Here is a 25,118-nt window from a genome sequence, read left to right on the forward strand (position 1 = left end):
TTACTTCCTGCATGAATGGGTAATTTTACTTTGTTTTATTGATTTTTCTTTCTTAAGATTAATGTTCTTTTAATAATTTGCGCTACTGTTTTTTTTTTTTTTTTTTTACAGTGGAGGAGTTTCAACAATATAGTTGTCTTAACGGGCTTCACGGCGTTAATTGTCCAAACACATAATCACTTATAAAATAAAGATAATAGCTGATTGTTAAATTAAACTAAACTGGGCATCCATGCGTTTAGGTTAGGAAAAACTAAAAAAAAAAATAAAACCTCAGGAAAGTCCACATGAAGGAGGGATCCTCTCTCAGGCGGTGTACTTGGACTGTTAAAGAATAATAAGCTTATTTAACTCTACAACTACATAGTAGACTGGTTGGAACTGGGGACGCAAGACGAGCCCGAGACGAGGTCCACTACCAAGGACAGGAGCGCAGACAAGCCACCTGGTATCTGCAATCTCCCCCAGAGGGGAGTGGGAAAGGAGAACAACACGTGAATCACACTGCACCAAACAGAAACATGGAGAACTAACTGAAAAACAAATGATAAGTAAGATGTAATCATTTGTTTTAAGAGAATAAACAGTAAATGTATGGTTAAATCATTTAGATTTTTAAAAACATTAAAAAAAATTAATTAATTAAACAGGCTGTTTTTACTTCTAATTTTCATATAATTTTAACATTTTTATCTTAAAATCTGTAGTTCTTGTGTTTTTTTTAATTGGTTAAGAAATACGAATAGTTGTACTGTTGTAGTGCATAAAATAGGATATTTTTGGTAGGAAAAATACACAAATGAATGTAAATATTCCTACTTTAAAGAGATTTATTTTAAGACTTCTTCCAATGGAAGTGTTTTTAAGATTTAGTTTCTTTACTTATTTTAAGAAATCTTATCAAGACAATTCCATTGATAAACATTTTCACATAAAACAAGGAAAAACATCTTATATTCCATGTTTTTTTACATGTTTTGAAGGGGACATTTGGCTGGACGCTCTCTTGGAGGTGAGGAGCTCAGTCTACCAGGAGTCCTGAACATCGAGAGGGGCCAGTTAGGGCCTTTTGTTCCTTTCAGACGTCTCCTGGACTCCTCTCTGGGGACTTGTTCCAGGGATGTCCTACAGGGTGGAGACCACAAAGTAGAACAATCGCCCTCTGGAGGGGATTTTCTCGGCTGGTCTGGAACATGGAGGACCCAAGAACTCTGAGAGGTTTCGCAAATATAAAGGTGTTTTCTTCCAAAAATTAGGGCTCTAAAAGTGTTTCTTTTCTGCTTGTGTTTGATAATTTGACAGACAGGACTATTTAGGTACTTTTCTGATTGTTGATAACTAACTTGAGGACTCAAAGTCGGCTGACTTCCTCTGATCTTCTGTCTTCAGCTGAGGTGCTCTTATTAGTCAGACAAGAGAAACATTGGCTCACAAATAACTGTTTTCATTAATAGGAGAGTCAGGGAGGAGAACGGGGAATGCGTGTGTGTGTTCGTGTGTGTGTGTGTTTTTGTGTGTGGGTGGTGATCATTTCCAGGAAGAGGTACAGAGAGGGAGAGTTTGTGTGTGTTACTAAGTGGCTTCCTGGTCCACCGGGTGTATCCTGTTAAAACACACTCTCACTATGCGGGTCCTGTGTGCGCAACTGTGTTGTATATTAACTTTATCAACAACAACAACACACCGACTGATGTCAAAGCTTTTGTCGATAGCACCGTCTGGGAAACTCCTTTAGTTTGTGGTTAGATCTCTTTTTAGCGAGATACAGATATTTAAATATTAAAATTTAATGAAAATGTAATTTTGTGATGTAATCTCACGACCCGACTATTTTCTAAACCTGCTTCATAGGGGTTGCTGGAGCCTATCCTAGCTACTGCTGAGTGGAGGCGAGGTATATCTTGGATGGTTTACCAGTCCATCGCAGGATCACATTACAACCCACTCTCATAGTTACACCTAAGGGACAATTTAGAATAACTAGGTCCGGGAATCGATTAAAAAAATTTACTAATTAATCGCAAACCTTGAAAAAATTAATCGCAATCATTTTTTATTACAGTTACACTATTTACCGACCACTTATTATCTGCAAATAATCAAAACATGAAATCACACATAAAACTCTACATTTAGAACATTTATTTTTAATTAGTGCTGTCAGTCGATAACAAAATAATAATAATAATCTTATTAATCGCAATTTTGTGTTGTGATTAATCACGATTAATCACAATGTTTTACCAGGTAAAATGTATTTGTACAATATGGCATTGAACCATGGATCAAATAGTCCACTTTTTGTGAAAAAGTGATCTAAACTAAAAAAAATTGCAAGAATGAAGTACTAAAAAACATTTAATATTTATTTTGTGGAAGCCTGAACGGCCGAGTTAAAGCCAAGGACTGTTTCTTTGATAAATTTGATAAATTAATATTAACGCATTAATTCTTTTTTTTTTTTTATTAATTGCGTGCGTTAATGCGTTAATGTTCACAGCCCTTAGAATAATAATAATAATGACATTCTGTTAGCTTTTTGGACTATTTTGGCATTTTTTAAGGTTTTTTAGGATATTTTGATGTCTAGCTAATACTTCAGCTACATGCTAGCTGTTTTGGCTAACTTAGGATTTGTTCCGTTTTTTTAAGATGTTTTGGAATTTCGCTAATATTTTAGCTATATGCTAGCTGTTTTGGCTAACTTAAGCTTTTTTTTAAAGTTTTTTAGGCTAATTTGTTATTTAGCTAATATTTCAGCTACATGCTAGCTGTTTTGGCTAACTTAGACTTTTTTATTTTTTAGGGTAATTCTGCATTTAACTAATATTTTAGCTGGCTACCAGCTTTAGCGTTTTTAGCTATCAATTTTCTTCAGCTATCGTCACTAGTATCTTCAGCGGCCAAATTCAGCTTACAGCATTCACACTAGCATTATCGCAGTTAGATCAAGTTTCCACATAACCCGACTAGTCGACTAATCGGTAAAAGTGATCGTTGATTAGTCGACTATCAAAATAATCATTTGTGGTAGCATTAGTAAGTAGTGTACAGCGCCTTTTTGCCCAATGACTCTGGGATACAGCAACCCTAGCGGGGTCCAAAACTGATGGAAACAAGACACATTAGCATTTTAACAGTCCACTTCCCAGTAACGCGTGGGAGAATCTCAACAGCCTAGCATCTCCTCACCGTCACACTACCTCCACCTAGAGATGTTCTTCAATCGGAACTTCTCTAAATTGTGATTCAACAACTAAAGGCAGAATATGGACTAATTTTTAGGTTCTTGTGCAGGTGTTAGGGACAGCAGCAAAAATAGTCATGGCAGGACCTTTGGCAGCTCAGTGAGAACATAGAAAGGTGGTGTGAAGTTTTGTCAAGATTGTTTGGACAAAGATCCATTGGCCACATTGTCCTGCAGAACTTGTTGGTCCTCTTTGTAGGAGTCTCACTTTGTGGCATGTCTCTGCCACCCCGTTATGTAGCCAGATTCCAGCCCGGACAAGGAAGATGAACATGGATCTCTACTTGTTTACAAGTGGGTGCATCAGAATGGAGCAGAGCAGGGAGCTTGTGGCCCACCGTTGTACGTAAAAACTATAAACTTTAGGTTGAAATTGAATTTTTTCATTTGCTTCTGATTCAGCACATTTTGAATAAAGAAATACTCAGAAATGCCATTTTAATATTAATTTTCTTTATCACTATTATGAGAAAAAAAAACGTTTCAAGATCATGTTCAAACCACTAAAACCACAGTTTTCATTTAATTGGATCTTTAATCGATACATTTATTCGATTAAATTTGCACACTCAGCCCTGTTGTTTTACCCATAATTCCTTGTTCCTTACAAACGTGCTTGCCACATTGGGAAATACACAGGCTGTCTTGAAGCCCTAGACATGACTGAAAAAAAAAATCATTTCATCAAGTTAGCCTTTTGTATGCACAAATTAGTATCTTTTGCACAGAGAATGCTAACTTGTGCCCACTAGATACTTGTACATACAAAATACTATCTTGTGCGTACAAGATAAACTACTAATTGGCTAATTTGAGCGAATAATATGCCGACTTTAGCGCACAAGATACTAACTTGTGTGCACAAAATGCTAACTTGGGCACATAAAATGCTAACTTGTATGCACCAAATACTTATTTGTGCACACCATAGTTTGTGCGTACAAAATATTGATTTGTGCACACAAATTACCAGTTGTTGCCCATAAAAGGCCAACTTTAGCACACAGGATAATATCTTGTTCACACAAAATAGTATCTTGTGCACAAAAATGCAGATTTGACAAAATGTTAACTTTTGCACACACCATACTAATTTGTTGCCACAAAATACTAATTTATGCGCCCAAATTGCTAACTTATGCACACAAAATACTAAATTGTGCAAACAAAATGCTAATTCGTGCACACAAGATAGCCTACTAATTTGTGCGCCTAATATGCTAACTTGAAATGCTAATCTAAGGGAATGCTTTATTCATCTTTTTTTAGTCATAAGTTAAGGGGTCAATACTTTTAAACAGAATTAGAATCAAATAAATTCAAGAAGTTGATGTTTAAAGCTTCCTGATGTTGTCCACATCAAGGTGTTTTTGCATCTTCAACCAGCAGGGGGCTCCAGAGAACCACGAGGTTCCTGAATGAAAATTTCAACAAGCTCAAACTGATCAATAAACCATTTAAGTGAGTATATTTAAATTGTTAACTATAAATAACGTCCAGCTTTAATGAGGATAAAGAATGTGTTGCTAGAGAGTGTAGCAGACCCTCATATATTCCCTCTGTAGACCCCAGAGAGGGACAAGAGCGCGCATGCGCAGGTGGATACTTGGTTATCATGACTGCCCTCGTGCCCTCTACACACCCCTTCAAAAATGTGTCCCCGTGCGCGCCGGGAAGCTGGAAGATTACCGGGACGCGCTCGGGCTAGGACTGAACCGGAAACCTGTCGGCAGCATCGGGGCTCGCGCCTCCGGTGAGAGGGGAACGTCTCTCCCGCCGTTTCTTCTTCTTCTTCTTCGGTATTTTCCGCGAGCTCTGCGGAGGAAATTGAACCGCCGGCTGGAAGCATGAAGCTGCGGGAAGCCACGGTCTGAGGAGCCCGGGAGGTGAGGAGCCGAGTTTCCTCAAGTTTTCAGCCTCAGAGTCACGACTCTAGGTGGAGGAGGAGGACCAGGACCGACCCGAACCTAGAGACCCGGTACTGAAAAAAATAAAAACTAATAAAATAATCCGATTGTTGGTGTTAATGGATGGGATTGGACAACTATTAATTAACCAATTAACAAATAGGCTGTTGACAAAAACACCAAAAGTTTTAATTTTGACTTTTTATTAAGTAAAATCTTAATTTAATCAACATTTTTTTAATTTCGAATACAAACTTACACATTTTAATTTTCATTATTGTAAAAATATATAACTTTTGCATTTAAAAAAATTTCAAAACATACATTTTAAGTAAAATGTTTAAATAAAAAATTGTTTCAACTTAACCCGTAACACAATTGTTAGTAGTAAATAATTGGTAATGACAGATCAATTAAAGTTTTTGTTAAAAAAAAGCAACATTTATTTCTTTTTTGGATAAAAGCTAATCCAAATAAAAAAATGTGTTTCTAAAAATTGAAAAGAAATTAGAATGTGTACTTTTTTAATGTCTTTTTCATTTTCAGAAGCATATATGAATATATTCAAATCAGTTGTATAATGATAAACATATTTTTTTAAGGAAAAAATAAAAAAAATATTAATATAGATTCTCTACCTCATTAAAAAACACAATTTAATTGAGATTTATTTGTTTTTTTCTGCTTCACTCTAACATTATTCAGTGAAATTGAACAGAAAATTCATTAAAACTATTATTTATGTTCTATTTCGCAGCAACTGTGAGTCTCTGCTGCTGCTGTTTCGCAACAACGACACTTATATAAGATGAAGGCTGCATGAGAACAATGGCACACACATCCAACACACATTACAGGAACCGTACCTAAACACACACACACATGCATGACTTTGTATGCCCTCCTGTCATGCTTAAGTTAATTATGCATGAATTCAACAAAACCTCCTCAAAAGCTAATTATTAATAACTGAAACCTGCATTTCTAGGAATGTTTGAAGTAATTTCTTCTTTTTTTCCTTTGAAGATGTTGATTTCTGAAGTGACATTTAGGTTTTTACATTAGAATAATCAAAACTATGTTCCTTTCGAGGGTCAGAACCAGTGTAGTTTTGTAAAAATAAAAGATAAAGCATAAATATTTATTGGATATTAACTTATTTTAAATTGTTTTTTCTTAAAAAAATCCAAAGGTGGGACACTAACTCATAACTACCTAAAATATTTTAAAAATGTATTAAAACCTGATTTATTCATTTTTCATTTGTATGGATGCCTTTAAAAGAAAAAGTCCATATTTATGCAATAATATTTAGCAAAACCTTTTAAACTTCTACAAATGTAAATTAACGTTTTAATGTGCAAATACTTAATTATCCTAACAGGTTCAGGTGGATAATTTTTGCACAAATATCAATAGAATCCAAATTATTCTAATTCATTACTAAAAATTCCAAATTACTATAATAGGGCTGACTTTTATTTAAAAATAGTCTAATAAATGACCAACAGATAACATTCCAGGGATTAAGGGGTAATTTAAGTGTGCTGAGTAGAAGAGAAGAAACCTCCAGCAGATCCAGACTGAAATCATCTGTTACGACCCGTTTGGATCTTAGAGGATAAACACAAAACTATGTGTAACAGTCATGATCCTTATCAATAAATATGAAGTTTTGGTAATAGATAAAACTACATGAATAATCAAAGAGGGGTTCTGGGTGAAGTAAAGTTACATTTAGTCAATAAAATTGAATCTTTACTGAAGTAATCTGGAGTTTCCTCCAGCGACATGCCAGCAGCATCCTCTCTGAGATGCTGTAGACATTTCAATTATAATGTTGTAGCAGCAACATGTCCATTTTAATAAACTCCCTGAACAACTGACGTGTTATTCATTCCAATGTAAATGAAGGAGGACAGGAATTCATGTTTGCCACGTAAAAAATCAAAAATCATTGGGGAAAAAAAAGTTCAGTGCACTGTCTTGTGGGGTCCAGATGACCCCAGTCCCAATGTCATCATTCCAAGGATAGCACAAGGGTCCTGAAACTGGAATGTACCGTTGTTGTCAGTGTGGTAAATGTATTGTGAAGTATTTGTAAGGATATTGGAAGTTACACGTACTTTCGACATTGGGGTGATGCTGTCGTACCGTGTCCTTACGCCACACTCCAGTTATTAGTAAGGTGGGCGTACTGAGTCCTTACTGACCCACACATTCTCATCCCCTCTGGGTCACTTTTTGACATTTTGGGTGTCCCTAACTCATCGTTTTTAGACGTGCTGGCTGTTTGTAAAATCAAGGGTCTGCAACCCTCGGAACCTGATGCAATACTGGACTCAGATTGGTCCTCTTGACTCGTCCAGTACCGGTAACCAAACCCAGTACCAGTACCCTAACGGAACTGGACGCTGTACCAGGTTGGAGTTAGAGAACTGGTAATGGGTTAGGGTATCATGCGTTCCCCATCCCGGTACTGGACCAGTTCTGATCCATGGCCTGGAGATTCAGGACCCAGTTTTTAATGGGAACATCCAGCATGTCAAAAAACGATGAGTTGGGGACACCCAAAACGCCAATTAATCTAAATAATTAATTAAATATCATTTTGGCAGCATTTGAAATTGATACAAATATCGGAAAAATCATGTATCGCGATATTTAACTGAATCGATATTTTCTTAAACCCATAATAACGGACATTTTGAAGAAAATTGAAAAAACTCTACAATAAGCTTGTGTCTCACTTACTTAATCCGTGCTCACCCTTGAGTGTTGTACAAGTGTTCACTCTGACCTGTTGATTGGATCGTGAATATTTTCGCTCTACAAGTTCACTAAGCGGTCTACGATCTTAAAATTTCATCCAGGCCACCTGCATTCTCCTGACAGGTTTGCCAATTTTTTGTCCGCAGATGGCCCAACAGTAAGGACAGTTGTGACTGAGGTATAATCAGGACATGCCTTGCATTCAACTAAAAGGACACTTAAATTTTTAGTGCCTACAAATGTGAATTTAAGCTAGCTTATATCCTTTTCTTCTTATCTAGAATCCACCAACTAATGAACAGAAGCAACACTGTTCCCAATTATGTGTCCATAAAGTCGGTGAAATTCTTCTTGCCGAGTCCAAAAACAAGATGGACATTTCAGAACGACAAACCCCTCTTGTTTCAGTTTTAAAAGCATTTGTTTGATTTCCCGCCGTTCCCTGTTCCTCTTTATGGAAAGAACTTGACCTGACGGACTGGTTGACCAATTCACGGATGAGATGCTCGTCATTCTGCACGTGTCAGTTCACTGGAAAGTGTTTAGTCATTACTTAAAGGAGTAAACACGGTCAAACCGGTGTTTAACCAGCAATTACCACTAACAGCTCGTGGTGGACTTTAGTTCCATGTCTGTGGAGCTTCACAAACTCATGGAGCTAATAGGTAACAGTTTATGGATCCCACAGAGTTCTGATCATCTTCACCAGAACCCGTCAGTTGTTTCTGTAATGTAGATTAAATTGAAAGGAGAAGAATGCAATTATTGAAAAACTGATGCTCGAGTGTTTAATTCTAGAAGACTAGACATGTTATCCAGGTTGTTCTAGATCAGGGGTGTCAAGATCAGTCGGTAGAGAGCCAAAATCCAAAACACATGTTTAGTCACAGGCCGAACAGGATAAACATTTATTGAACATTCTAAAACTACATTTATAAACTTTACAACTTTAAAAATGTAACTTTTTAACATGATTATGAACTAGATATATAGCATTACCTGTGATAATGCTAACGTGAATGCTGTAGGCTGAATTTGTCCACTGAAGATGCTAGTATGATAGCTGAAAATGCTAAAGCTGATAGCTGAAAACGCTGAAACTGATAGCTGAAAATGCTGAAACTGATAGCTGAAAACACTGAAGCAGATAGCTGAGAATGCTGAAGCTGATATCCAGCTAAAATATTAGCTAAATGCCAAATTAGCCTGAAAAAAATACTTGGGTTAGCCTAAACAGCTAGCGTGTAGCTTAAAAAAGTAGCTAAACCTCAAAATAGACGTAAAAAACGGAAAAAGCCAAAATTTGCCAAAACAAATGGCGTGAAAATATTAGCTAAACCCCAAAAGAGCCTAAAAACTTTTTTAAAAAGCCTAAATTACCCAAAAGATATAAGAATGTAGCTGAAATATTAGCTAAACTCCAAAATAGCCTAAAAAAACTTGTAAATTCCAAAACTGTCCAAAAAGCTAGCATAGTGCCCATTTTTTTAAAACTTAAAAACTGTAACTTTTTAACATAATTATGAATCTTAAATCACTTTCAATATTTTACTCTCCATAAAAAATGTATTTTGTCAAAATTAATCAAGTTTAAAATAAATGCAAGATATCATCGGGCCATCAATAACAATAAAATGATCAGGAGGGCCGGATCCGGCCCCCGGGCCTTGACTTTATCACATGTGTTCTAGAGGAACTTGCTTGACCCTTGTGCCAGATAGTGTAATTTAAAAGACATACAAAGTATACAAGATTGTTCACTTTATATGGAGCTATTTTAAACACAGGACAGTTTTATATTGGAGGGAAAACGTTTTATTTAAAGAAAAGGCCATTAAACTTTTACGTGAGATGTGTTTTTTTATGCCTTTCACTTGTCTGACTGATTGTGTAACCATATCCAAGGTTGTTCCTCAACAACACAGACAGATTTATGAGCAGATGGAGCTGATTTATGCTGCGGGTTTCTCTGCCGCTTGTCTGACACTATTTCATTCCCAGGCGTAGTATATAAAAGACGCATCGGGATGTTTATATTTAGAGCTGATTTCTCCAAGGATCAGTCTTTCTCGCGCACAGGTTAAAGTATCTCCTCAACTTTAGACTTGTGTTTTTCTCTGCAGCACTTGTCATCATGGTTTCCTGGTTCTTCACCTTGCTCCTGCTCCAATTAGCGGAGGCTTCTCCTTCCAGTGACAACACCACAGATGATCTTCAGAACGTCACCTTAGCTGCCATCTTGCCCCTCACCAACACAGACTATCCGTGGGCTTGGCCTCGAGTGGCGCCGGCGCTATACCGAGCCGTGGACAGTGTGAACTCGGACCCTCACCTGCTTCCAGGCCTGAAGCTCCAGCTGGTTCACGGCAGCTCCGAGAACCGGGAAGGCTTTTGCTCCGACTCTGCGGCGCCGCTGGTCGCCGTGGACCTGAAACTGTCCCACGACCCATGGGCCTTCATCGGGCCTGGATGTGACTACTCCTCATCGCCCGTCGCTCGCTTCACCACCCACTGGGACGTTCCCATGGTGACGGCCGGGGCTCGCGCCGACGGCTTCAGCACGTTTGCGGCGGTCACCAACACGGGGCCCACGCACAAGAAGCTGGGCGAGTTGAGCCTGAAGATCCAGGAGACGTTCGGATGGCACCACCACGCCATGCTCATCTACAGCGAGAGCAAGGACGACAACGACGAGCGGACGTGCTACTTCGCCATTGAGGGGTTGTACACGCTGCTGAGGAAACACAACATCTCCGTCTTCGACTACTTCATAGAGAGCGACGTGAACTACAAGGACGTGGTCCAAATCATCCAAAAGAACGGCCGAGGTCAGATTCTATCGTTTTCTCATTCTGGCTTCTAACTCAGTGTTGAGGTTTTAATGATGGAATCTGTATCTTTCCCTGCTTCACATCTGTCTGTGATGACTCTGCTGTCCAGGAGGTCCATCAACAAGTTACACACTTTACCATCTCTATTAGTCTCTGACTCATTAGTTTTATTTATTCTAAAGTCTAAATCTTTAAAGGGTACCAAACCCTAAATCAACCTTTTTTTGGCTGTTGACCTCTATAAATGGTGTTTAAAAGTGCTGGCTATTGGTCCACAACAAATTAAAAATAAATGAAAAACAATAGTCTAAAACTGTCAGTGTGCTGCCCCTTACAGGTTGAAATGAGGTATTACAGTAAAATTTCGTGATTTGTCAAACCATTTAAGTCCCAAGTCGTGATCTGCAGCTTCAATAATGATAACAGTCACCCACCAAGACTCCTGTCTCCACCCTTCTGACTGGATTTTCAAATTTCAGCTGTGGGTGGAGTCAGGCTCCAACTTCCCTGTTTGGTTACCCTTTATTTTAAAATCAGTGGTTTGAATTTTGATTTGGTTGTTGGATGGATAGAAGCATGGATGGATGATGGTTGGTAGATGAATGGATAATAGTTGGACGCATGGATCGATAAAGTCATAGATGGATGCATGTAAGGATGATGGATGGATGATAGTTGGATGGATGGTTGATGGATGTTGGATTATGGATGCCTGTATTAATGATGGATGGATGAATAATCGTTAGAGGGATGGATGATAGTTGGTTGGATGGATGATATATATATATGGATAATGGTTGGTTGGGTGGATGGATGGATGGATGGATAAATGATGGTTGGATGGATAGACCGATGGATGGATGAATGGATAAATGATGGTTGCATGGATAGATGATGAATGGATGAATGATGGTTGATTGGTTGGTTGGATGGATGGATAGATGAATGATGGTTGGTTGGTTGGATGAATGGATGTATGAGGGATGTATTGATGGATGCATGGATGGATGGATAACTGTTGGTTGGATGGATGGATGATAGATGGATGTATGGATGGATTATGGTTGATAGATGATGGATGGATGGATGGATGGATGGATGGATGGATGGATAGATTATGGTTGGTTTGATGGATGATAGATGGATGGATGATTGAGTAAATGATGGTTGGACAGATGGATGAATTATGGTCGGATGGATGGATTATGGATGCATGTATGGATGATGGTTGGATGGATTATGGTTGGTTGGGTGGATGGTAGATGGATGGATAAATGATGGATGGATGGATAGATGATGAATGGATGAATGATGGTTGGATGGATAGATGATGAATGGATGAATGATGGTTGATTGGTTGGTTGGATGGATGGATAGATGAATGATGGTTGGTTGGTTGGTTGGATGAATGGATGTATGAGGGATGTATTGATGGATGCATGGATGGATGGATACATGTTGGTTGGATGGATGGATGATAGATGGATTATGGTTGGATAGATGATGGATGTATGGATGGATGGATTATGGTTGGTTTGATGGATGATAGATGGATGGGTGATTGAGTAAATGATGGTTGGACAGATGGATAAATGTTGGTCGGATGGATGGATTATGGATGGATGTATGGATGGATTATGGTTGGATAGATGATGGATGTATGGATGGATGGATTATGGTTGGTTTGATGGATGATAGATGGATGGATGGATGGATTATGGTTGGATAGATGATGGATGGATGGATTATGGTTGGTTTGATGGATGATAGATAGATGGATGATTGAGTAAATGATGGTTGGACAGATGGATGAATTATGGTCGGATGGATGGATTATGGATGCATGTATGGATGATGGTTGGATGGATGATGGATGTATAGATGGATAAATTATAGCTGGACGGACAGATAGACAAATAGATGGATAGAAGGATGGATGGATGAATGGATGCATGTATAGATGATGGTTGGATGGATTATGGTTGGTTGGATGGATGGTAGATGGATGGATAAATGATGGATGGATGTATGGATGGATAAATGATGGCTGGACGGACAGACAAACAGATGGATGGATAGATCGTCACACAGGAATTACACTTATTTAAAAATTAACAACAGACGTCTTGTAGAAAACATGACAAAACTCTTTTATTATTTATCCACCAGATTTACACAAACTGATGATCTTAAATTGCTAAATGCCTTTTATTTTGCTGATGTGATTTCATTTTTTCATTTATCAATTCCACCTTCCCTTTTTCCCGTCTCTCTTCCTCCCTTTCTCTGGCTGGCTCCCTCTTTTGATGTCCTTGTCTTTGTTAAATGATGGTTAATTATTATTTGATTTACCCCGCGCTGGTTAATGACTCACCTCGGGGGGATGTGAGCGCCTGAGTTTACGGGCTCGTTTACGTCCATCTTTATGAGGACTCACTTTGGTTTAGGGCCTCAGAAGTGACGACATTCCTGCATTAAAAGGACATTCCTAAATTGTGAGGACATTTCGGCCGGACCTCGGGGCGATAGCTTTGAATTGAAATCAGATCCAGCTGAGTGTTGCATGGCAGCGAAGACCCGACCAGTGTGCCATTCTCTGACGCACATCTGAGAATGATCAGTAATTTAATACAGAAAAGAATATTAATGTTCTTTATCCTTTTGTAGATTTTATGTGTATTTAATCTAAAACATGTTGCATAAATGATGTGAATTTAAGATGGATGTTGAAGGAATATTTATTACTTGTTCTCACTTGTGGTTGTACTGATTATTTCAAAATAAAAGCTGGAAATTCGATATGAAAAGCCGTCAAACTCCATTATAGCAGCCATTTTGCTTCGTTAGTAAGCTGATACCTTTACAGAGTTATACATCAAAGGAATATTTCTGAAATAGTTTTGGAGTTCTGTTTTGTAATGCTAATTTTGGACGTTTTTTTGCCATCTGATTCTTCCTCATTAGTTTTTCCAAATGCATCAAAGTTTTGTGAAACATTCGCAAATCTGCACCTTATAAATAAAAAGGATGTTTTTGTTTTAGTCGAACCCGAATGGGTTTAAATCTTCATCTCCATGGCAACTGTCACAGAAACCTTTATTACAACTTCTCAGATGGTTGCAAAATCATCATTTTTTTTTTTTTTACATTTTTTTTAAGAAACGTCCTCAAAAATTTAGTGGCATCACCATGTTGTTGTGACTAACTATCAAATAACCCTCACCAGCCGCTTTAAACCTTGGGTTGCCTTCAGAACTGCCTCAATTTATGGTTACGTAGATTCAACAAGGTACTGGAAACATTCCTCAGAGAGTTTGGTCCATATGGACATGGTAGCATCCCACAGTTGCTACAGATTTGTCGGCTGAACATCCATGATGGCGATCTCCCGTTCCACCACATCCCAAAGGTTCTATTGAGATCTGGTGAATGTGGAGATCAGTGAACTCACTGTTCAAGAAACTAGTCTGGGATGATTCCAGCTTTATGACATGGAGCCTTATCCTGCTGGAAGTAGCATCAGAAGATGGTACTCTGTGGTCATAAAGGTATGGACATGGTCAGCAACAATACTCAGGTAGGCTGTAGCGTTGTAACCCAAGTATTTGGTACTAAGCTACTAAAATGGGCCAAGAAAATATCCCAATCAAGGATGGATCCGTGCTTTCATGTTGTTGACTCCAAATTCTGATCTACCATCTGAATCTGGCAGCAGAAATTGACACTCATCAGACCAGACCACATTTTTCCATCTTATATTGTCCAATTTTGGTGAGCCTGTGTGAACTGTAGCCTCGGTTTCTTGTTCTTAGCTGACAGGAGTGGAACTCAGTGAGGTCTTCTGCTCCCTCATGGTTGGAGACTACATTCAAAGATGATCTTCTGCAGACCTCGGTTGTAACCAGGTTATTTGAGTAGCTGTTGTCTACCAGCTGGCAATTCCCCTCTGACCTCAACAAATCACAGATCTGCTAGTACTGTATTTTCCGGACTATAAGTCGCGCTTTTTTTCATAGATTTTCCAAGGGTGCGACTTATACTCAGGAGCGACTTATATGTGATTTTGTTAGACATAAATAGGCTCATATATTTGTTATTTTCCCCACTTAAACCAGTTGCCTTTTGGTGGTTGTTTCCCAATAACAACCACTAGAGGGCACTGTAGGTTTGTGTATCAGTATCTACTGCTGTCAGCTGACAGAAACGCAGAAGAAGAAGTTACGTTAAAAAAAAAACGTTCCTGATAATCTAATCATTCTCCTCGTGGATTTTATGATGTTTTTCTCATTTGCATCAAGACATTATTATTATTGTTTTTATTTTTTTCTCCCTGGGCTAATGCGGGACAACAAGCCATCAAACTGGGTTATAAACAGACAGAAGAGCAGCTAAAAACAGTCATTTAGATGCAGCTCCTGCAGGCTAGAAGGTAACGATCGCCGTAAGAAAAAGACAAAAATCTGCTGTCCCGAACCCAGAATGGAGAGATGATTATAGATGCTTTTGTGTTCTTTAAAATAAATAACTTAACCTCTCAACATCATCCGTATCTTCTGTGTATTTTAAACGAGATAAACAGCCAAAGCCTCCATCATGTAGCGATGAGACTAAAAACTTCAGACAGCTTCTCCAATGGGAGTGTCTAGTTTATGAACACATTTTTGGACAAGCATTGAGCATTAAATTAGACGCACATCAAAAGATTCAGCGGACTCGAATTTGACGCATGAATCGCATTTGATGTCAAATGCAACGTTACGTCGGGCTTGTTGAATTTGTTCATAAATGTTGGACTATTCTCTTAAAAGTGCGACTTATACTCCGGAGCGACTTATAGTCCGGAAAATACGGTACTCACGATATATTTTCTCTTTGTTTGACACTGTAAACCCTATAGATGGTTGTGGGTGAAAATCCCAGTAGCATTTTCTGAAACACTCAGACCAGCCCGTCAACAACCATCACAGTCGCTTCTATCACCGTTCATCCCCATTCTTATGCTTGGTATGAACTGCAGCAGATCCTCTTGACCATGCCTCAATCCACAGGATTTCACAAGGACAACCCTAGCAGAACAACTCCAATGTTAGTCTATTAGACAGGTGGAAGAAGTCGGGTTGCCACCAGGTGCACAGGTGATCCTGGAAGTCAGAAGTAGAGTTAATGGTAATCCTGGTTCCAAGTCTTGGGGTGAATATGATCACTTACATCGGAGATCTCCTGAAGCCACAGTGGCTGAAGAAATCTCTCTGTGGTGTAATGAGGCAAGAGCTCCAGACACTCCCCAAGGTGGAAACAGAGGAGGAATACACAAAGGGACAGGCTGAGACTTGTAGTCAAAGGCCAGAAGGTCATGACCATGCAAAGGAGGACTTGACTATGACTTGCTGGAACATGAACTGACCCAACAAAATGGCAGAGTGGAAGTAGAACTGAGCCGTGAAGTTGGAGCTGGAGCCCACAGAGGAATTACTGACATTGAGTTGCTATCGTGTTATTGGAAAATTAGAAAGCAGTTGGACAGGTGTGCCTAATAAAGGGGCTAGTGAGTGTATGTTTCAAGTTCCTGTTGTTCAGTGTGAAGTTCATAGTGTCTATAGTACTAATAACTTCTTGATTATTTTGTCATCAGACACGATATGTTTAAACAAACTTGACATGTTTCGACAGAAATGTTCATCAGAAACAACCTTAATGAAGACTGAACGTTTCCATCGAAACATCTCAAGTATGTTTAAATATATCTTGTTTCTGGTAGCAAAAGAATTGAGAAGTTATTAGGCTAGCACCCGGGCCATGATATAAGAAACAAAGTTACCACAAATTCCAAAGATGTTTGTAAAATTCAAACTGTTTGGATTGATGAGGAACACAAATATTTACATTCAATGACTAATTCGTGGTCTTTCTGGGTTAGGAGCCATAAGAAAGCGGTCCCAACAGTCGAGGGTTTTTCTTTTTATGTGGGAGGAAGGTTTAGTGTTTTGGATCAACAAAGTCGGGTGCTGTGTTTGCAGGCTTGGGTCGTGGGATCCATGAACTGGAGAGTTCAGATTGTGATCTTTTACTGTGAGGTTTCAGGGACCACCCCACTGTTAATTAGCAAAGCAAAGTGAGGATGTTGTGAAGTTGACCACCCAGTAGTAGTGTCTTTAAATCAGATACAGGAAGCCAAAGATCTGATCGTCTTGTTTTTTGAGATGTGCAGCAGTATTATGGATCATCTACAAATGGGACGAGTTCCTTCACATGCTATTGCGTAAGCTGAAAAAGATAATTAATGTTAATTTTATTTTATAGGTGTCCTTTTTGATGAAGAAAGCAAAAATGCATAAAAGCTTTCTTGAGTAGAAGAGCTTGTTGTGGTGTTTTTAAAACACCAGCAGAGACGGTCGATTGTCAAACGACGTTTTAACTACTCCTGTTGTCCTCCAGCTGACACCAGCCGTTACCCCCGGCAATGCTGGATGTCGTCACAGTAATTACCTTTATGTGTATGTGGGTCTGTGTACACAACAGGTATAATTCATAAGGTGGGGATGCAAATCTGTTTACACATCATGAGGAAGTGTCTTCTATTGTAAATCATTGGAAATTCAGGCAGAAATGGGAGCGAGTTCTGGTTTGGTTGTTAAAGTAAATCGATGTCCTCTGAAAACGGGGATGTGTGTCGCAGCAAAAACGATCCCTCGGTCTCGTCGTTTTTTGTTGTTCTTCTAAAAACTGCAGTTTTCCACGTGAAACTCTCATGTTGTCATGAATAAGTCCACCTTGGGGATTGTATGGAGACTGTGTGGGTGGAGTTGGAGTGACTAGAGTTATTTTTTTTATTTTAAATGTTTATTAAAATGAATGTTTTCCAATTTTATATAAATTCAAGTTGTGATTATTTAAAAATAAATCAGAAAGCCTTAATGAGACTTTAATGTGCAAAATCGCTTATATTTTTGGAGAAATTCAACCCCAAAGACGTTTCCGTTTATATTTATGGGGTTTCACACCTTCAACAATCTTCATTTGAAATGATCCCTAACAGGAATGTCCTGTCTGAGCGCTGCGCTCATTATAGTAGGATCTGTGATTATCTCCATGGAGACTGACGAGCTGCTCGCTGAGGTCAGTTTGTCAGCTCCTGACCCGGTCTGCAGTCTGAGGGAAGTCACATTAGGCCCAAGTCCATGCTTATATGGAGAGACGGAACGCCATTAAAACAAGATTAAAACATAAAAGTGACAGCAAATATACAGAGATAGTTCGTACAAATGTGGGGCACCTTAAAAACCTTAAGGCTGTGTCACAAACCCACCACCTATATTTTGCACATATTGCAGGGAGGAAAATCATCCATACGCGAATATATGGGAGAAAGTGAGAAAAGATGTGGTCTTAACATGAAGTTGTCACAGATCTATCACGATTGAACCATGTTAAAATCACGGAAGAAGTTTAAATAAACCACACCAATATTATGTAAGCCTACATTGAATTTCTCAAGCACAATGGTCAGCACGTGTCCAGAGTCATATCCGCACTTTATTTATTTATTTTTTTGTGACAAACATTTGACTTCTTTTCGCAGTTGTGTACCTGTGCTGCTCCTGGGACAACTTGAGGAGTCTGATGGTCCAGTTCTGGAAGGAGGGCGTGGATTTGGAGAACTACGTCTTCTTCTTCATTGATCTTTTCGCTGAGGGTTTGGGTGGCGAACAGCCCGTCACGCCGTGGTTCAGAGGCGACCAGGACGACTATGCAGCCCATCTCGCCTTCAGGGTGAGTCGCTATGGCGTTTTAAACCTTTGACACTGGAGCTTTAGCTCCAACGCTGACATTCTTTTGACAACCGTAACTCTTCAACCATTTAAGCAACTAACAGTTTCAGAGAACTTTAGAGTAGTAGTAGCAGTTCTTACAAAATCAACACTAACCGACTTATTCTGTTTTGGCAACAAATTCTTATTCTCAAGTCGTCACATATTGACGTTTAGCTAAGGACCCCTCCACGTCACTTTTTGACATTTTGGGTGTCCCCAACTTGTCGTTTTTTGACGTGCTGTCTGGTAATAAAATCAAAGGTCTGTAGGTCTAAGGAGGTGGTATTGGACGTGGTATGGGACGAGGTATCGGACGCGGTATGGAACGTCGTCTAGGACGCAGTATTGGATGTGGTATGGGACGCTGTAATGGATGCGGTTTGGGACGTAGTATTGGTTGCGGTATTGGACGTGGTATGGAACGCGGTCTAGGACGCGGTAATGGATGCAGTATGGAATGTGGTACGGGACGCGGTATTGGTTCAGGTATTGGACGCGGTATTGGTTGCGGTATTGGAAGCTGTATTAGACGCGGTATTGGATGCGGTATTGCATGCGGTATTGGATGCGGTATTGGATGCGGTATTGAGCAGAGTATTGGACACGGTATGGAACGCGGTCTAGGACGCGGTATTGGATGCGATATGGGACTCAGTATTGGACATGGTATAGGACGCTGTATTAGACGCAGTACTGGACACGGTATTGGACACGGTATTGAGCAGAGTATTGGACAAAGTATGGGACGCTGTATTGGACGCGGTATCAAATGCGATATCAGACGCAGGTTTGGAAGCGGGATTTAACACAGTATACAGTACCGAACGTGGAATTGGATGCAGTATCCGACGCGTTATCGAATGCAGTATTGGACGCGGTATTGGACGCAGTTTTGGACACGGTATCGCACGTGGTATCGGATGTGGTATTTGACGCGGATTCGGACGCGGTATCAACCACAGTACAGCACGCGGACTGGTCCTTAGGATGCGGCCGGTACCGGTACCCAAACCCAATACCAGTACCCTGACTTAACCCGGTACCAGATGCACTACCAGATGCGGTATCAGATAAGGTAACGGACCTGACCCTCTACCAGACGTGGTACGGACACAAACCAGGCCATGATGTGGTACCGGACCCACTTAGGGTAATGGGACGGCTCCGTGTCCCATTACTGGACCGTTTCCAGTTCACGGCCCGGACATTGGGACCCGTGATTTAATGGGAACAGCCAGCGTGTTAAAGAACGACGAGTTAGGGACACCCAAAACATCCATTTGAATTTGGAGGGTTCCTTAGCCAAACGTCAATATGTGATGACTTGGGAATGAAAATGTGTTGTTTGTGGCTTTTTACCGGTGCAAGGCTGATTTGAAGACGCTGTTTTCTGCGCCAGAATCACCTGATTCATGTTGATCATGTAAACACTTAAAGAGTCATGGTATGTCAAAGACTGTGTGCTACTTAGGTGTCGCCAGTGACTCTCCTGGGCTAAAGACCCACTCTGATCATCTTTTGATCTATTTTCAAAGTATTCCCAGTGGTCTTTTTATTATAATTTATTTGTTTTAGAATTTTTTTGAAAAAAATGAGAGAAAAGACGCACAGGGATTTATAATACCTTTATGTCTGAATTAGAACTGAGATAGAAAGTTTTTCTATCATGTATATAATATGAGTACTAGTGATCCACTCCTCTTTTGTTGATGGTTCCTGTTTGTACCAGCTTTTTTTACTCCTTTCTAGCAGAATCTATGGTAGTTTTTTATTCATATTGTTAAATCCATCAAAAGTCCAATTATAAAGATGCTTTACTTCAAAAGAACATGGAAAATCAATCATAAACACATTTACACAGTATTTCTGAAATGATGAACAGCTTTCATCTCCACTGCTCTGATGACATTTTTTAACTGGAGGGATAAAAAAATCCAAAGCGTTCCCGGTGGTCTTTTAACTATAATTATGTTGTTTTGAGCCAAAATAAAATATTTTTGATTGTTTTTTAGCTCGTAGTTTCTGCAGAGCGGCAGAAGTTCATTCGAGTTTTGGGCAACCCCGCCCCTCTTCCCTATCTCATTTCTGAGAGCTCAGATTAGGGACCTTATGGTCTCTGCAAGCATATTTCACATACCACAAATACAATCTTTGTTTTTCTTCGCCTGATTCATATTGATTTGAATAAAGTAATACTCAGAAATGCAATTCTTAGTTTAATTTTCTACATATATGTCTTAAAAATGCTACAAACATGTTTAAAACACAATTTTTATTGGAGTGGGTCTTTAAATAATTAATTCTCTGAGTTAAAGCTGGTTACCAATCAAGACTTTGAAAAGGAGTTAAACATTACAACATCATCTCATGTGTTTTCTGTAGAGTGTGAAGGTGCTGACCTACTTGGAGCCTCAAAATGCAGAATATCACCAGTTTGTGGAAACTCTGAAGAAAGACGCGGAGAAAATGTTCAACTTCACCATCAAAGACTCTCTGGTAAATATGCGCTTTAGCTCGGCTCATGCTTTCAGAGAACAGAGACTTTTGTTCCTTTTATCCAAAGTGGTTAAGAACAGGAGTGAGTAAATGTCATTCTTCACTAGAGGCCTTAGGGTGAATTCACATTAAGTCCTCTGTGTTTAGCATGCAGGTATTTTGTAACAACAGTACAGTAAAAATATAAATATGCAGAAGAACTCTGATAGAGCTGCTTTTGGGTTAGTAGAAGAGGAGAAACCAACGTATTCTCACCCCAATTCGTCATATATGGACCCCATATATTGACATAAAGCAAAAAGGATTTTTATTTTTTTCTAGTATAGTCTGCATTGCTGTCACTTAAAATAGCCTACATTTTTATCTAAGATCATTCAGAAATTCTCAGTATGTTGAGGTTCTCCATTTTCGCAGGAGCTGTGTTTGAATGATGACATTTTCAGCGACACAAAAGTACGATCAAATTTATGTATCAATCTGGATCGATCAAAGCTTCATAGATCAATAATCGATCCATAAAAGTTTAGATTTATCTAACTCATAATGCTAAAGTCCGCTAGCTTGATGCTAAGGTATGATGGGATTTCCCATAGGAAGGCTAATGCTAACACTCAGTTGACCTAGGCATACATTGCTGACTAAATTAACGTCTTTACATGAACTCTTTTAAAAAAAAAATAAATGTTAAGCAACCATTTGTGGTCTAAAGTAAAGTTTTTTGCTCATGCTTCTTTTTCTGGAATAAGATGTAATACTATAGTGTGATCGCCATCTAGTGGCCAAACTTCTCCAGGAGAATCCGAACAATTGATGGAGCTTCTCCGTTTAAGAATCCATGCAACATATTAGCAAATTTCACTTATAAATTTGACACTATGTGAACTGAATCAGACTAATATGAATATCTTCAAAACATATATAGATTATTAATGTATTTCTAAACAAATGTGTCTAAATATGCAAACTCAAAATTGAATCAAACTGAATTGAGTGGATTGAAAGAATTAAAAAAAAATAAAAAATTGGAATTTAATTGATTCAGGCTCTGGTGAATCAAATCAAATCTGGAAATCATTGGCCCTAGAAAAAAGTCTGAATGTTCTCAAGAAACCAAACATGGAGACGTAATTACTGATGTTTTTGTAGAGCTCTTTAAAATAAAATAAACTTAGCATTATCTGTGTCTTCTGTGCAATGTTAATTAAATAAATGCTTCCATGTAGCAATGAGGCTAAAACTTGATGGTAGCTCCTCCCACATGCAACAGAAAGTTTATGAAAACATTTTTAGATGAGCTTTGAGTTTGGCGTGCATCAAAAGAGTTAGCGGAGTCAAATTTGACACATGAATTGCTTTCGTTATACTGCAATTATACTGTCAAGATGACATCATCTTAAGATGTGTTAATTTTTCTTTATTTTCTGATCAATTTATGACTTTATATCTAAAGTAGATTTGATATATTTATGTTTTTTTGTGAATTGTTATTTCAATATTCAATTGTTTTTAATGCTTGAAATAAACCACGAGATCAAATCAAACAAAAGTTTTTGTTCTCGTAGATTTTGAACCATAGAACTGTCAGAGTGACCCTGTAAATCTGTGTCTTCGTCAGTACAACCTCATAGCAGGAGGATTCTACGACGGAGTGATGCTGTACTCTCAGGCTCTGAACGAGACTCTGAGCAAACACAACCCAGGGCAGCGGCCGGTGCTGAGACCCAAAGGAGACATGGTTACCCAGAGGATGTGGAACCGGACCTTCCAAGGTGACCGTTTACCTTTTCATGCAGTTTGAGTAACAATAACACGACTTCTGGATTTTACCGGAAAGTTATAGCTGATGTTTTACAGTCGAGTCTGCCCCGTTAATCATTTGCTGTTACGGGAGTCGGAAAGGCTTCGCAAACGTGACGTTAGCTCAGTGTTTCCTGACAGAAACCAGGTTCCTTCTGCAGACCATCAGTCACTCCGTGGTCCAAACTGACCTACCGGGGCTCTCGGAGCTCTGGAAGTTAGAATCTGGGTTTGACAAACACGCTCGCATTCTCATGGCTATGATGTATGTCTGCAGGGAATTAGCGTTTAAGCGTAACGCTGCACTGTAAATTTGTACCAGCTGGCACTCACACTGGGAACAGGATGTCTGAGACCCAAACCAACGACCAGGAGAGGAAAACCACACCACAAGAGATTTAATATACCCCACGTCTATATTTTCTGCTTCCCTCATATTTTGCTTGTGTTCGGGATGGAACGCTGCAAAACGGAGAGGAGTATTTTGTAGTTTGTTTTGGACGACCCGCCGCATATCACAAGCTGCGGCGTTCACATGGAGGAAAACGGCGAGGCCGAACGTCTTTTATTGTTTCCAGAGAGAGGAAGTTGTCCATCATTTGTCAGAGTTGCTAACAGCTTCAGGAAAATGCTCATGAGTGCAAAAACAAAGAGAGAAAAAAAATCTGGTTTGTTGTTTTTACCTTTCAGAAAACGGTTGTTTGTCTAAAAGCATTCTACATTTTAATTATTCAGATTATTTGTCATTTTTTAATGTCAGCTTCACTTCCAAGTTGATTTGGCTTCACATTTGCTAGAAGATGGCAGAGTGTGGAATCCATTGACTGTATGTGAGAACTGGACTGAGTGACCCCTCCCCACCAGCGTTCCAAGCAGGAAGTTCCCGCTGGTTCCAAGAAATCCCATAGACTTCTAACAGCTTTCACTCAGTCATATTTGTCAGAAGAACCATTCTTGCACTTTTTTACATGCTACATCTACAGTTCAAGATATTCAATTTATAAACTGACCAATCAGATGCCTCGATAAAAGCATGTGTCCAACGTTCAGAGCATTTTTATCTGAATTCCCTCACTACTCAGTGCTCTATATGGGGCATTTTTTTTTCAAGGTTTCTGGTTCTACAATTCCAAAATCCAGTGTCCTAAAAATTTCCCAGAAGTCTCTTGATCCTCACTCGATTGGTGATTAAAGACCACAATGCATTGCATCTGAACGATATTTTTTATTCGAAACAAATATTGATGGAGGGAATTTGGGCATAACCATAGTCCTGCACTTTATGGTCTTTCAGGGGTTAAGGAAAACGTTGTTACCATAGAAACATCGACTCAGACCATTGACTGTAGAATCACTGGACACCCCTCCCCCCTCATGTTCCAAACAGGAAGTACCCGCTGGCTCCAAGAAGCCAAAATCTTAGAGACTTCTATTTAGAAATGAACAGAATAACCATTCTTGCTCTGATACATTTTTCTTAACATCTTCTTTCTAATTTTCATATTTTTTTCTTTTACGCAAGTTATTCAAGTGGCCCCACCTTGAACGTTTGATTGACAGTTTCTCTCGAGCCCACTTTCAGTCGAAGGGGTGTGGACTTTGAACAAGCTCACTCATGATTGGTTACTGTAGTTACTCTAAAAACATGACTCGGACTAACTTGGGATAGTCGCTGTTCCAAATGTCGGTGCCTGTAATTATTATTATTATTATTAAATCTTTATTCAACCAGGTAAATAAAGAAAAATCACTGGCAGATTTGGCCGGATTTCACGAGAATTTTCTGTGGATGATGTCACATCCTGTTTTGTCCAGTGGTAATGTATATGTCTATGACTCAGACTAACTTGGACTGATAGTCAACTGGCTCCAACGTGTTTGTATCGCCATACATTTTAGCTGGTAATACATAGTGAATAATCCCAACACAAAAGTGTGATTAATCACTTTTTTTTGTTATCGACTGACAGCATTAATTAAATTTTCTAAATATAGAGTTTGATTTAATATTGTGATTATTCACAGATAATAAGTGGTCATCAAATACTGAGACTTAAAAAAAATTATAGCGGTTATTCACAATCAATTTTTTCCAAATTTGAAATTAATTGCTTATTTTTTTCTAATCGATTCCCGGCCCTAGTGACATCATACTGACTTGGTCCAGTTCTCATATACAGTCAATGGCCTTAACTCCAGAAAAGTTGAGACATCTTTTTAAATATGAATCGAGTGAAAACTAAACCACTCTGATCCT

General features: G+C 39.0%; 1 protein-coding gene across 2 annotated transcripts in view; it reads left to right on the forward strand.

Annotated features, from left to right (window-relative positions):
• Positions 1–4,630: 4,630 nt before the first annotated feature.
• The window catches only part of npr1a (natriuretic peptide receptor 1a), a gene marked incomplete in the record, with an annotated part of 58,543 nt that continues 38,055 nt past the window's right edge, over positions 4,631–25,118 (forward strand). The window contains 5 exon segments of one of the 2 annotated variants that reach the window (XM_024298447.2): positions 4,631–5,225; positions 10,050–10,754; positions 18,337–18,527; positions 20,951–21,064; positions 22,680–22,833. In XM_024298447.2, the coding sequence (XP_024154215.1) occupies positions 10,061–10,754; positions 18,337–18,527; positions 20,951–21,064; positions 22,680–22,833 (1,153 nt within the window). 2 annotated transcript variants of the gene reach the window in all.

This window comes from Oryzias melastigma, linkage group LG11 (genome assembly GCF_002922805.2).
Source record: "Oryzias melastigma strain HK-1 linkage group LG11, ASM292280v2, whole genome shotgun sequence".
Lineage (NCBI taxonomy): Eukaryota > Metazoa > Chordata > Actinopteri > Beloniformes > Adrianichthyidae > Oryzias > Oryzias melastigma.